The sequence below is a fragment of the Zootoca vivipara genome, chromosome 8 (genome assembly GCF_963506605.1).
Source record: "Zootoca vivipara chromosome 8, rZooViv1.1, whole genome shotgun sequence".
Classification (NCBI taxonomy): domain Eukaryota; kingdom Metazoa; phylum Chordata; class Lepidosauria; order Squamata; family Lacertidae; genus Zootoca; species Zootoca vivipara.
In genome coordinates, this window is record NC_083283.1 from 45,232,277 (window position 1) to 45,248,162 (window position 15,886).

Below are 15,886 nucleotides of genomic sequence, written 5' to 3' on the forward strand. Positions count from 1 at the left end.
CAGCGGAACACAAAGGCTGTAGCGTGGGAAGAAGGGTGGAGAAGTGGATTCTTCCCCCTGCCGCCAAGCCAGTCCGCAGCAGGGGCTTTTCGGATCCTCCGCTTCCCCCTCCCCCCTGCCCGACAAGGCAGGGGTGGGACGAAGCTTCTCCAGCCTCGTCCGATCCCGGGCAGTGTGTGGTGGGGGAAAGTGGAGGATTCTCCGCTCCCCCCCACCCAACACTGTGGGGATGGGACGAGGCTGGAGAAGCCTCATCCGATCCCCGGGCAGTGTGTGGTGGGGGAAAGCGGAGGATTCTCCGCTCCCCCCCACCGCCCAACACTGCGAGTATGGGACGAGGCTTCTCCAGCCTCGTCCGATCCCCGGGCAGTGTGTGGGGGGGAAGCAGAGGATCCTGTGCTTCCCCCCCCCACGGGCTTACTAGGCGCCATTGGAACGGCGGCTAGCACGCCTGCTGTTGCGAGGGGGGTGGTGGGAGCAGCGCCCCAAAGGAGCCCTTTCGGGCGCTGCTCCCGCCGCCCCCCCTCACCTGGGTGGGCTTGCTAGCACCCGGCGCCGATGCGGGGACGTTTTCGCTGGCTGCCTTCCCCAAGCCAAGGGGAAGGCAGCCGGCAAAACACCCCCGCATCAGCGCGCTTTGGCCCCGTCACCCGGTGCCGAAGCACGCCGGTGCGGGGACTTTTCGCCAGCTGCTGAAAGCCCCGCTTTCCCCTCACCCTGCCCGACACAGCGCAGATCGGAGGAGGCTTCTCCTCCGATCCGCGCTGTGTTGGGCGGGGTGGGGGGAAAGCTGTCGGCGGCAGGGGGAGAGGAAGGAAGGTAGAGAAAGGGCTGCTTTCTCTTCCTTCGTTCCTCTCCCCCCCCCCGCCCAACAGAGCCCGCATCTGATGGGGGTTTGGAAGCCCTGTCAAATGCCGGCTCTGTCGGGTGAGGCGGTGGCACACACCTCTCTTGGCTCGGGGAAGGCAGGCAAGAGAACAAGCACCTGCCTGCCTTCCCCGAGCCAAAAGAGCAAGTACCGCTGCCGCCACCAGGCCCCCGGAGCCCATAGGAACGCATTAATTGACTTTTAATGCGTTCCTATGGGAAACGGTGCCTCGCTACATGAAATTTTTGTAGGACGAATTGAGTCCTGGAACGCATTAATTTCGTCTAGCGAGGCATCACTGTATAACGTAGCAAATGTAACTTTTGTCATATCAGAATTGGCAAAACAGATCCCTCAGAATATGTGCATTTTCCATTGATCTACCTCTACAAACAAACCAGTGATGCATGGATTATAGACAAGGCCACAGCTCACTAGAAGAATACATGCTTTGCATGCAAAAGATCCTGGTATTTCCACAGTTGCCTCAAGTAGCAGACAATGATAAAAGAACTTTTCCAGACACCATGGAGAGTCAAGTGACAGAGTAGACAATACTGGGTAAGATGTACAAATGATCTAATTCATTAAAAGGCAAACTGGCATAGAAAAAAAGTTTTGGAGCCCATGTAGATATCTTTTTAACAAAATATTGCCAAAGTATATTAAAAAAACCTTACCTGATGCACCAAGAGTTCTGCTACTTCCACATGATTATTAAGTGCGGCCAAATGCAAGGCAGTGTAGCCATCATCTTTTTTCTCATCCACAATCCATGGTCTTGGGAGCTTAGACAGTAACACCCTCATTGCACTGAAATAAAATATAGAGTACTGTATTGTTGTCCTGCAATGGTCCAGTGGTCAAGTTGCAGATATTGGGCAACATTCCAAAGGTTTCCATAATGGAAATCCATTCGTGCAATAGGACTCCTGTTTTCCTTTGTCCCTACTCTAGCATCTGCATACTCCCAAAATCTGTTGGGATTCTTTTCTAAATAAGTTGTTTTTAATCACTTTAGTGAGATTCTTTGAATTTTACTAAATTTTCATCCTAACTTTCAAGCTCAATGAGAACTATGCAAAAAGGAAATTATTACATTCCAGGAGTAATAAATTATAAACAGCTTCTCAACGTTTATCATGAAGGAAACATGAAGGTGATCTTGTACCAATGTCCTAATTATGCAGTGATATGGGGTTGCCTGAAGAAAGAAAATACTGACTGACTTTCTTATTCTACAGAAGTATATATGTAGAATGTCTACTTCTAACCCTGCCCTCAATCTCAGTTTCTTCCCTGCGACTAAGTTACTTCACATTCAGGAATGATGTTCATGGAGCTCATGTACCACCTGGTGTGCTTCAATCTGCTAGACTGACACTACATATTTTCTTCCTATTAACTTATATGAATGGAATTCAGAGACAAGATTCTATGGCAGCAACAGTGCTCCACTGCTTTTTTCTTCAGAAAATTTCCCCGGCCTTTAAACTATGGTAATTTCCCAAGAATATACATGGAACCTAGAACTTTGGTTAGAACAGAAGGTGCTGCTAGAGGAGTACAGAAAGGAAATGTATCTGTGTTATACCTTACATATATTTATTTATTTATTTTATTTAATTAATATATTTAAACAGTGGAGGGACCTAGGCAGGAGAATTCAAACATGGGGTGCCACCAGAGAAAATGGCCATTATCTATCTAATTATCATCCATCTGACATTCACAGGTTGCAAAATGGAAAAAGGCATGTACAGGTTAATACCAGGGAGTCCTTGTGATATAGCTAAGGTTAAATAATTCTTATTTGTCAATTATTTTATATTGCACTTATATATTGTATTTCCAACACATTATTCCTTTCAAATATTTTAAAACATTTAATAAGGGATGCTGTCCCCCACACCCTCTCTACCCCCTTTTCTGAATGTTGCATGTTGGAGTTTTCTGCAACAGCAATAACCATCCTTCCCTTCAGCAGTCCTCCCATAAATGGAGAGCTGTGATTACAGGAATGCTGCATTGAAATTACTTGTTTGAGGTCCATCTGATTGGAGTCCACCCTTAATTGCTTGCAATAAGGTATTTTATCAAGAGACAAATAGGAAATACCATCTTTTTAGCCATGTTTAATAAATTGTTTTGTCTGCTGTTTTCACTATTCGTAAGATATACTGCAGTATTTCCTAAGATCAACTGCCCTTGTGCTATGAAAGATTTTTAAATAAAACTAAGTACAGTTTTTCAACCTTGCTCATTAACAGATTTAGATTCAATTCTTCGAATTTTGTTTTCACACACAGAAGTATTTCTAAAATGGCATTACATTTAAATGCTGCTTATTCCTTAGTTTTTTCTCAGTATCTTTCCCCTCGTTTTGATGTCTAATGCCTCAAAACAGAGTCACAGATGCTTGAGGCTTGTGAATTCAAGATAAAAAAAAACCTAAGTAGAAACAGAATACCTCACTTTATTTGACATTGCTAAAAACATATCAGCACAAATGACTGAGCACTGTTGGGACTGCAGGATGAACAATCAATAGAGAAAGAAAGATAGAGCCACGCTCTGCCCCTGGAACTGCAACCAACAGCCGAGATACTATTTTTTGCAATGGTTGACTAAATATGGTCAGGGAAGAGAGAGGCAGAAGAGAGTCTGTTTGCCTGGGAGTGGATGTTTTGAATGCTTAGCTGCCTATAAAGCTGAAACAGTTTTGCTCGCTCACTCTGAGAGGCAAATAGATCCAGTCGAAATAGCATGTATGTGGGAGCCCTGACCTTAACAACATCTATTTGACATCTGAAGATAGAAAATAGCTACAACAAATGTGGCTGGAAACTAAAACCCAAGGAAGAAGAGAGAAGAAGCGCAACATCTGAAGTGAAGGAAGGGGGAAATATTTTATTGGGAAGGGGTGGTGGAGATGCAGGTGCATGCTGAATTTTTAAGATTTCATGAACATTTTTTTAGTTGTTTTCAACTGACAAACAAGAAGAGTTTGCCCTGCTTTGGGTTTCCTAGCAGCCTTACCCTGGATATTTTACTTTCAGTCTTGCAGCCACAAGGAACTTGTTTCCACGTATCCACATAGCAGATACCTATTAAAATTCCTGTTTATGTTTTAGATAGAACTATTTTAGAAAGTGAAATATGTATTCACTTTCACCTTCTCACTGCTCACCCTCCCACATAATGAAGAGCTGATTCAGCGAATAGAGTGAACACTCAAGATGAGATGGCTGCTGCTGATGTCTCTCTCTAGGTCACTACCTCTCTTCCAACTGCAAATGCTGCACGATAAGCTTACAGGTAACAGAGCATTAGAAGTCCTAAGTTATTCCACATGTTTAAAGGATTCCTGTCTGCATGTATCATTTAATAGATTGTTTTTGTTAATCTCTATTGTAGGTGACACTTATTGCCAGTGTGTTTAAGTATCAAGCATCCGTAAAGAGTAAATTTGGAAAAATCTTATTTAACCTAAAAACCATAGACAGGTACCTGTTTGACAAGAAATCTTGTCTTAGCTGTATTTTAGAACATTGCATCCATTGCTATCTAAGCAATTTCTAAAAGTAGTAATTTTAGAGAAATGCATCACTTCGTTCTCCCTTTCAAACCACCTCTAGCTAGCATTTTGTGACCATTTTATTATAGTAAGGAAAAAGGATGGCAATGCATTAACTGCACAACACTTTTACTAAGAGAGAACATTAAAGGTATTTTATTCTTAAGCATGATTACAATCCAGTTCAAATCTGAAAACAAGCAAGTTATAATTCTTATGCTGCATTGCTGTTCCTCCTTGTAGAACTGTGCTAGCTACTGCTAGGCTCTGATTTGCTCTCTATCAGCTGCACTAGCTTTTTGTCATGGGCTGCAGAAATTGAACATACATGGTTTTTCTCTTGTCTGACTACCATTTAGATGTTTTACTCAAGCTTTTCTCCAAATCAATACTTATGAGAACCTATTTCCTTGTTCAGATCACGAATCAATGTCACAAATGCAATTAAGCATCTTTCAAAACTGTTATTTGTACATTTCACCTCTTAAAAAATAGCTGACCCCACAAACAAATTTTATAGGTTCTTGCCACCTGAGCTTGTAATTTCTATGCCACACTAACAGATTCAATAGAAAGAGATGGAATTAATTAGATGTCTAAATATTGCAATATATCTGATATAGTAAATGTAGTAAGCTGGCAAATGACTCTGCTTTGCAAATATAGAACTATTCCATGAACTTAACTATTTCATAAATGTTCAGTAAGGACCAGCTCACAATGCATGAACTAGAGCAAACTATAGGCCAAATCCTAATATTTAGAAGATTTTCCGTCACCCGCTTTGAATTTTGTATCTTCAATAACTCGATAAAAAAAATTGTGGGAGCTACAACAAACTACTAGCATTGGGACTTTTACAAAGAAAATCATTTTCATTTTATTTGGATAATTGCCTTCAGCCTCCTGAATGAACAGAATTAAATATGGATGCAGACAGCCAGCAAACCAAGCTCAAAGTGGAGTACAACATCCCATTTCATGGATATAATTGGCACAGCCAACTTTTGATGAAGGCAGATTATTCTTCATATGCAAGCTTAATTGACAGTAAGAAGCAACGGAAGTCTAGACAAGTACTTGAAATCCTCATAGACAAACAATGACTTTTAATATGCTTTAAACTACTGTGCAGGTAAACTACACTGTGAATTTTAGCTTCACCAGCAGATTAAAACAAAACCAGTTCCTGAAATTAATTGGGAACAATTATTTTGCACCTAAGGATAAAGAAAAAATGTTTTCAGTTTCAACCGGCAATAAGCAGCTGTTAAAGCCTGTCCAGAGCACATACTTCTTTATGTACCCATATGCAGATACAATATTATGGAATGTAAAGAAGTATGTATTTTTGGCAGGTATGAACTACAACTAAAAGAAAAATGAACTAAGCTGATCAAAGAATAAGGAATCCACTTTAGTCGTATTTGGGTGAAAGGATCAGGTGAATAGTAGTACAATTTGTGAAACATTAACATTTGTCTAAGTGTTGCATATATCTTCATTGTCAGAGCAATATTGGTTGTAGAAGCAGATACTTTATTTTCAATCCTAAATCTATCCTAAGAAAATAAAATCAACATCACTAGAATAAACAATAAAAACATAACACTTGTGTAAGCATTTAGGTGCGAGAAGATCACTACTAATCAATTGAGGGTCATAACCTTTTAAAAAAATATATTTTTTAGCTGAAAACTCAGGGTAAGTGGATTTGATATTATGGCACAATGACATCTAGGCCATAAGGCACCATATACTTGCTTATGTTGCAAGCAGCCTCTCTAAATTCTCATTCAATTCATGTGTAAAGCTTTCATATGTCAGCAACCAGATGTCTTTAGTTCCCAAAGGCTTAAACTGAGGAAAGCCAATTGTTTTCAAAAATCAGAAGAATGCTAATTAAAATTTTGAGAAATTTAAAAATGGTAGATTAAATCTGAATATCATGAGGCAAAATTTGAACCACAAAGTTTGAAATTAACTTGTTATTTGTTAAACAGATTTTTTTAATGAATAGTTAATAAATGAAATGCTTGCTCTACCCCTAAACTATTACTTGCAAGAACCAGGTAAAACCTGAAAAAACAAGAGCTGAAGCCTTAAAGAAACATTCATAATACATATATGAACTCAGCTCATATTAACATTTCATATATCAAACAATTCATAAGTAGTACAGATTCTCAAAACCAAATTCTAGCTGTTACTAAATGGAGCAATGTTAAAAATATCAAAAGTTTTCAAATTCGGATTATATTAAAGATGTGAATGTTTCTCATTATGTAGATTTGAAATTGAAAGTTTTTTGTGTTTTTTGTGTATGTTTAAGCACATTTTGTTTTAGCCAGCAACCAATATTCAAAGATAGTTTGTAAAGTAACACTGGTATTATAACTAAAACTATAATCAACCAATTTATAATCTTAAGAGCAGAATTCACTAGCAGCAAAGGAAGAAAACCTTGCTTATTTCTATGGAGTACTGCCCATTTCTAGAAATAGTGCACCTGAGCAACAAATTAAAGATTAACTTTTGAAGGCTCACATTCTTAAACCTGAGCATTAACATGAGTCAGACTTTGCACCTTTTCCTGCACCAGTATTGTAAACAAGCAGCAAAACAAACCTTAGATAAAAAATCACATAGAACTCGGTAAAGTCTTGTTTCTCTTAGAACATAGCCACACTATGTCATCTCCATCACTTAGGTCAGCTGTTGAATTCTAGCTAAGCACAAGCTGAACTCTGGACATCTGCTGACACAGTTGTAACTCAAACATCTCAACCATTTGACTGACAAGGATAACAGATGCTGACATTATCAAATGCTACCATGCTTCTTTCCATGGCCACTTTTTATCCTGATATAGCCAGTACATGAAACTATTGCCATCCAAAAGAACACTCGAGCAGCTGGACCTGTACAACAGTTTCCATATAGCTGATAAAAATAGATACCAGTTTTATTGCTGCTCAAGGTTTAAGCCAAATATGTGCTGTTTCTATATTTAATAACAAGGAATGAGTGCATATTTACAGAAATCTCATCACCACCAGGACACTTTGCAACAAAGCTGGCAGGATACATTTAATGTATGCATTATTAATATACAAGTTGAATATTATCCTTCCTTTCATTTGGCTCAGTGTTTAAATATCATATTGATTTACTGCATGTACTGACATTTCTTCAAAATCAAAAGTGTATGCACTTTTAACTCTGATATCAAGGGTTATGTATTATGATAATTGAAACAACAAGGAGGTAAGAACTGTTTATGTACACACACACACACACACACACACACACACACACACACGTTCTATATTGAATGAACATTACTACAGAAAAGGCCTTATAGAACACAGAAATATGAACCAAGTTTGTTCCAAAGTACAACTGTAGAAGCATTTGTTCAACACCACTAGCAAGCTAACATTGCTCATTCTTCACCTTCCCGTAATCAGTTCTCTGTCAACAGCTGCGGTAATTAAATGTGGCAGAAGCAAACTTATATAAAAATAGTATTCTCTTTAACTGAAGTAATCCCCTTGGGAGATAAATATGATACCCGATAGCCAAGAAAAACACATTACTAGTATTAAATAGTTCAACATTCATGAGAACATTAAATTTTAAGGCCATGACTTAAAATCTTCTGTTATGAATCTTCTGTTATGATTAGAAGTTGTGATCACAAAAAGCATACAAAGAGAACAAAACCAACTATTACAAGCCACGAAAGTGTTTTCTCCTATTGTTTAACATATGGAGTTTTGCTTTTTTGAACTTTTTAGATGAGCCATTTAGGGAAACTTTGGAAAATTGCAAATTTAAAAAGGAATACTGCATACAGATCTTGTATTCACACAATAACACTTTTATGAACACAACATGGAAACCAATTGTATGCCTCTTAAACTTCAATGCTTTGCTAAAGCTGGTAAAATGGAACCAAATCACTTGTTTAATGGATTTGGTCCCCTTCAACCAGCTGTAGCTATGTATTGATCACTACAGGACAAATGCTTTCATCAACAAGATATGTTAATAATGGAAATAAGAAAATATTCAAGAAAAAGAAGGCTTTTAAAAAGCAGTCAAGCACATGAATGCAAACAAACTATCAAAAACTGACCACCAGCATCTATTCCTGGCAAACTTATAGTAGGGACCTCACTTCCAAACCAAAATCCACAATATTGGAAATTGTGTCTCATCTGCACATTCTTATTGTATATCAATATGAATTTGAGATTAACAGTTCCTCTTGTTTTATGTCACTGCTTTTTTTAAAAAAAAGAGTACATGTATGTCAGTTCTTATGAAATAAATGCAAAATACATGTAAATATATTTGTGCTACAATTCCTCTATTTTAATACAATCTTTGTAAAATTCAGATTAAGTTTAAAGAGTAGCGAGCATTCACTAAGACCTCTTTTCTATTGTGTTCTACAAAAATTAACAAAGATGAAAACGAAACCTGAGTGTTTTTTCAACACCAAAGGGCCAATACAGATATCAAGCTTAAGATGAGATGAATCTGTGATAGTAGTACTCTTTCACAAAGGCATTATGGGATCAAAAAATATCCTATTAAATCAGGTCAAATTGATACAGTTAACATGCAACTATTATAGATCATTATAGATCATTATAGATCACTATTATAGTAACTAATAGCATTACTCCAGGGCTGAAGCAGTAGGATCTAAGACTGAGTTGATAAGCTTGTTAATAAATTCAAAGAAGAGTAGGGGAAAGCATTGCAAGCAGTCTAATTTTATAGTTATCACATGACTGGAAGTACACGGTAAGTAGAATAGCTTTTACTAAAGGTTTGGGAAAGCAATCAGTGTCCAGATAAAAAGTAATTGTGTAAGCAACGGGAACAAATTAAGCAAACTTAAGTACACTGTAAACTTAAGTACATCTTTCTGGAAATAAATCCCATTGAGCTTAATGAGTTTAAGTTCTGAGCAGACATGAAGAGCATTCACTTTTAAATTAACTATGACCTGGATTGCACATAATACTAAAACAGACTATGATTTAGCACATGAAGCGGAGACTGCAGCTGCTTTGCTTCTCTATCCAGTCATGCTGGTGCTGTGAACTAAAATGTGGTTTGGTTTAACATGTCATCTGAAATCAGGCTCATAGTTTCTCTTTCTTGACAAATCACGAGCTGCAAACCTTCAATAAACTTTGTTACAGCTCATGATTTGTCTGGAGCTAAGCAAAACCATTCCTAAATTCACAGCAGAAAGAAAACCGGAGGAGGAGCAAAGCAGCTACAATCTCTTTTCCAGGAACCAGCATGCAAAGCAAAGCTATAATTCTAAGAAATGCTAAGATTTCTAGAAAAATATTAAATGCCAAGATCCTGGCATTTATTTAAACATCACCTTTTAAGATACAATTATAGGACCCAAATTAGAATGGGAGAGATGAACTAATTGTTTCTATTGAAATACATTGTTGTGAGTTCGTGCAGCAAAGAAACAATACATTTACAACATAGTTAAAATATTGCTTTCATTTTCTCTGAACAGGAGCACACACACACATACACGAGTCATACACAAATGGTTAATATTTTTTAAATAAAAAATGAAAATGAAGGCCGCACCACACAGATGCAGAGATTGTCTATGCCAAGCAAAATGTCCTGAATTTCTTGCCCACTGGGGCCAACTATCCCAACTCTGGGCCCATTATGTAAGCAGACATTTTTACAGGGTCTATGTGCATAAAACTCAGTGCATACATAACTGATGATATAAGGATCTTGCTAGTGTAATTATTTAGTTACAGTAACTTGTGGACTATTGCAATGGACTCAATTTGGGGCTGTCCTTGAAGACAATTCAGAAACTTCAATAGGTCCAAAATGCAGCAGATTACTAGCTGGGGTTCTATTTAAAAGTCTTATAACCTCTGTTTTAAAACTGCTGCAGTGGCTGCCAGTTCATTTACAGGCGCCCAATTCAAGGCGGTCATATTAATGTTTAAAGCTCAACTAAGGGCCAATATCTGATCTTTCTGCCAACCTCCATCCTTACTGGCCTTTTCAGGTGTTAAGATATGCAGAGGAAGGTCTCTTTGTAGTTCTATCACCAGCCACCATATAGGGGCATGGAATTTCCTGCTCAAGGGCAGAGCAGCAGGCCATCCAAAGCTATAAAAGTTTCCAAATGCTGCTTTGCACAGTGCAGATCCCATATAATCTCTTCTAATATATATTTTTCTTAGGCTGTCTTCACGCTAGTTTCCTGTGGCATCTACCAACAGGTGTACCTACAGCATAGCTGTCAAGTTTTCCCTTTTCTTGCAAGGAAGCCTATTCAGCATAAGTGAATTTCCCTTTAAAAAAGGGAGAACTTATGACCTACAGCCTTCTGAGAGCTGCAGAATTATGGCAGCAGAGAGAAGTGGAGGAATGAGGTGCTGGGAAACATTTTCTTATGCAACTCTAATACTTGGGAAATGTGCCTTTATTTCTAACTTTGAGGGCCAGTGTCATGGTTTTGATACATCAGTTACTAGCTATTTCATTCCAAGGCTCTTCTATATTAATCCTCTTCATGGTTTCTATCAGCATACCTCAAATACAGGTATATCACTTCTCGACCTATTCAAATTACCTGAATTTTTAAGCAATGAGAATACATATTCATTCTAAACACAATAATATGTTATAGCCATGTAGTGGTAGCTTAAACAGCGCCACATGATGGCTATTATCAGAGTCCAAAAGAAGGAATTGTGGTGGCAATCAGATAAACATGGGCAGCAGTTAACAACACAGGATAAAATAAAGGATTGAGGTGGGATGGAAATACAAATGCAGTTATACAAGAAACATCTCATAATATAAACTCACATGTGTACACAGGCCCTGCATTGTGTCTGAATAGCAGCATATATTACAGTGGAACCTTGGTTCTCGAACTTAATTCTGGGAGTCCATTCGACTCCCGAAACCAGTTCTGCAATGCTCACTTGTGCTGCTGGGAACATTTAAACCACTTAGCAACAGAAAAGCCATAATGTACGAATGAAACTTGCATCTGAACAAATGTACAGTCTTTCCCACAATGAAATCAATTTTTTTTCTTGATGAACTTTAGGAACTAACAAATGTTTACTGTACCTTGGATTTCCTCTTAGTGCAGCATGATGGAGAGCATTAAATCCATTGTTATTTGTAATAGTAACATCTGCTCCAGCTTCTAAAAGTACGGCCAAGATGTCATCACGTTTTTTACTTATTGCATCATGAAGGGGCGTGTCACCCTCAGAATCCTAAAAATAGGCATTAGTTAATTCCTGCTTATACTGCATATTTGCAGAGAAAATGTCTGAAGCAAAATTTACATTTAACAACTTGTGTTATATAAAGATTACATCTATACAGAATATAAAAATATGAATGTTAACTTGATCAATGCAAAATGTGACTTTTGATAAAATACTATGATCTTTTAAGAGGGCTCCCCATGTTTCAGCTGAGGTTGCTTTCCCCACTCCAATAACTACCACTGGAATACCTAAGGGCTATCGTGCCCTGAGGGGAGGAGGAAAAGATAGAAAAGACTGGAGAGCTGTCCATCATCTAGCATCTAGCTCCCTATATTTCAGCTGAAGTGGTCCTGCCTTCTCCCAAACTGTTACAGTAGGCTACTTGATACCTATCTTGCCCTGAGGGGAGGAGAAATACAACTTTCAATATAACTATTCCCCTTTTCAGCTTCTTTTTGCTGCTTCATTATACAATTTTAATTTATGCTTACTGTTTCTATGTAAACTGCATTGTAAGGGTCATCTGAATAGCAGCATATATAACAGTGGAACCTTGGTTCTCGAACTTAATCCATTCCAGGAGTCCATTCGACTCTTGAAACCATTCGAAAACCAAGGTGTGGCTTTTGATTGGCTGCTGGAGCTTTCTGCACTCAAGCGGAAGCTGCGTCAGACGTTTGGCTTCTGAAAAGTGTTTGCAAACTAGAGCACTTACTTCCATATTTGCGGTGTTTGCGAGCCAATTTGTTCGTCAACTAAGCAGTTCAAGAACGAAGATTCCACTGTATATATGAAATGTAAGTAGAGACCAACCATATATTTAAAGAATACCAGGCATGATGAAAATGTCTAATACATTTCCATCTATGTTTGAGGAATTTCAATAGTTATTTTGTAATTTGTTTGGAAATTATATCTGTAATTGTATCTGTAAATCTGTAAATACTAAGTGTAGTTTCCACAAACTATTTAAAGGACACCTCTTGTATAGTGTGTTGAAATAGTCCAATGTTGACATAACCAAAGCATATACCAAAGCATGCTTCGCTACAGCCATAAACTGGCCTGCAGGAGTACAGCTGGGTATAGAAGTGTCCCCAGGCTGTAAACCTGATAAGGTGATACTTATTCCATCCATAAGAGATTGAACACCCATTTCCAGATCAGCTTGCTCACCCTCATCCAGCTCATTACAACCTCTCAACATTGACTAAGAGTTTCCACTGCCTTCCTGGCATCTGATGGGAGAGAGTTGGGTATACCAAGACAATTGCACTCCAGATTGTACCATTGCACTCTAGAACTCTAGATAACGTCTTGCAATGTAATATATCAATACACCATGCTATCCCTGAACATACATGCACTCTATTAACTATGAAGCCCTTACTGTCAGATGAAACCAACTTTGTTGAAAATCTGAGACATACTGTTTCAATCAATAGTAAAGATCTCCGAGATTACAAGAGTTGTCTGTCTATGATCTAAACCAGGGATGTCCAACACGACGATCGTGATCTACTGGTCGATCCCTGTGAAGCTTTGGTAGATCACGGTCGATAGCTGGTCCCCTTCCGGCCCTGCCCCCTCTCCCTGCACTGGCCTCTATTGTTGCAGAAGGGAAGCCTGAGTTTTGAAACGGAGGCTTTTATGTTGTCTGCGTTCAGAAGGTTAGTGTCTGCCTCTGTTCCTTCCCACAATAGTGTGCTTTTCCCCTCCGTAAAAAAAGCTCAGCAACTTTGAGCTGAACCCCCAAAAAACGGGGGTAGATCACCGCCAGATTTTAAATTTGAAAGTAGATCGCAGTGTCTCTGGAGTTGGCCACCCCTGATCTAAACTATTAAACACCACAGAACATCAACAACTGAACTGATAGTAACATGTTCAAATCAAATCAAAGAATAATGGCAACAAATCAAGGTTATGATTGCATAGATCAAGGTTATATTGCATATACTTCCATATACATATCAATGCATACAGCAAGAAAAACTGCTCAAATCTAACAATTATATGGAAATTTGGAGGCAGATCCCATTTTGTAACTTTAATGTTATTTATGTACATTCAAAAAGCCCACGTTTCCATACATTTTATTGTATCAAAACAAATAATAAACAGGAGCTTACATTACCTGGAGGCTGGGGTGGCAACCAAAGTCCAGTAATGTCTTTACTACTTGGAGATGACCTTTATTAACAGCAATATGAAGTGGTGTCTGTCTACGTTTATTGCGAGCATTGAGATCTGCACTGCCTCTGTGCAAAACTTCTATTACAGCTCCTTCATCACCAAAAGCTGCATGGTGAACAGCCCTGTCTCCATCTTTGTCCTAAATGATCGACATTGGGTGGAATTAGTCATATTACTCTTGCACTGGACAATAACTCTGGCTCATGATTAAGCACTTTCTATACCAATAGCAAAACTGTCTTATACAGGCCTTCACAACACAAATTTTGTTACTGAACCAACCAATATCTACTGATGTTTTATTTATGTTTTATGGATACTTTTTACTGTTTTATTATATTGTACAGGTTGTATGCTGCCTATATATTCCTTTTGAAAGAGAGGTTTGTAAGTATTTCATTATTTAAATAAATAGCCACAAAGGAAAATGCTGCAATGGCATAAAACATCACAATTATCCTAACAGTTAGAGAAAGAATGAATGAGAATACTGTATAAAGTACAGTCCCTGTGGCATTTTGGCAAGATGTAAACAACACAAATTGTGCTACTTATGCATCACACCAGTTATTTTTGCTGTTAAAATGTACAACTATTCCATGTAATAGTCTAGTGAAGCTACAGCACAAAGACTAGGCCAGAATTCTACGGTTTAGCAGAGTAGCACATACTGCAGAACACAGGTTTCATGCCTCTTCACTTCAAAGTGCAGTCCCTATCACAATATGGATGTCTCATCTCTTGAATTGCCACTGTTAAACTATGTAACTATCACAAATTGTATTTTTCTGCATTTCATTTCCTTCTGACCTCACTGTTTACAATCCTCTCCCCAAGGTACAGGCATATATGTACATACCTGCAACTAAGGATAATACTGAATACATAAGATGAAGTGGATAGTAGTCCACAAAAGTTTATTAATATGTCTGTTAGTCTTTTAAGATGCCTCAAGGCTATGGTGATTTTGCTTAAAAAGACTGGAATCAATCAAATTAAACAGATTGCAATAAAAGAGGAGTCATAAAAAGTAAAAATATTCCTTAGCCAGAAACATTTATAAATGACTGATCTGAAAAGTTTAAAATCATTATGTAACACTAAGTGACTTCTATTAGTAGCATTTAGTTGACAAATTAAATATTTAAATACCTCAGCTTCTACATCCACATTCTGCTTCAGAAGCAATTTCAAAATATCAACATGCCCATTCTGACTAGCAGCTTGCATAGCTGTGTGTCCTGCACACTGCCCATTCACCTGGAAATACATGATAAATCAAGTCAAGACAGCTTACAAATACAGCATACATTTATTATATGTATGTATATATTTATTATATGTACATATGCTCAAGAACTGCACCAAACTATCTAGAGAACAAATTCAATATTGAATGGCAAGTAAATAATCTAACATACTTTACAAAAAATGTATTGAACACATTTTAATACTTGTCATTTGATGAACTGTCTCTTCAAATTCCAGTATCTCTTTCACTTACCAGCTTGGCTAAAGTAATGCACTATAAAGACCTTTAAATCTACTAAAGAATTTAAGATTTATATTAAAAATTTAAAAATTCCAAAGGATTATGGAATGGGGTGTCAATGATCATCCTTAAAGTCATTTGGCTAGCTTGGGTCAAATTATTATCTATTAAGACTACTTTTTCAAGACATTTTAAATGCTTATCAGTGTATCTGCAGACCCCAAGATACAGGGAAATCCAAAGCAAGACAAATCAGGTGAAGGCTACATGTCATAGTTCCCTATTTCTTCTCTTGGATAAACCAGGGCATTCCACCCAAATCCTAGCTACTTGAAGGGATAATTACAACAAATATTTCAGGATAAAACTTCCTCTTCTGGGTAAGTTGAAACAATATAAAAAAGCTTTTGATAACAATACAGTGTGCTGTACAGGAATCTAACGAA

The 15,886-nt window shown here is 38.0% G+C and overlaps 1 protein-coding gene and 1 long non-coding RNA gene across 3 annotated transcripts in view; one reads left to right on the forward strand and one right to left on the reverse strand.

Annotated features, from left to right (window-relative positions):
- The window catches only part of MIB1 (MIB E3 ubiquitin protein ligase 1), a 45,264-nt gene that overhangs the window by 14,251 nt on the left and 15,127 nt on the right, over positions 1–15,886 (reverse strand). For both annotated transcript variants that reach the window (XM_035126451.2, XM_035126452.2), the window contains exons 10-13: positions 15,101–15,208; positions 13,890–14,087; positions 11,607–11,758; positions 1,549–1,681 (exon numbers count right to left, since the gene is read on the reverse strand). In XM_035126451.2, coding sequence (XP_034982342.1) covers positions 1,549–1,681; positions 11,607–11,758; positions 13,890–14,087; positions 15,101–15,208 — 591 coding nt within the window. The remainder of the gene's footprint in view (positions 1–1,548; positions 1,682–11,606; positions 11,759–13,889; positions 14,088–15,100; positions 15,209–15,886) is intronic.
- Positions 3,397–10,811, forward strand: LOC132592548 (uncharacterized). Its single transcript, XR_009558029.1, has 2 exons — positions 3,397–4,186; positions 5,348–10,811. It is a non-coding gene; the product is annotated as an uncharacterized LOC132592548 (long non-coding RNA).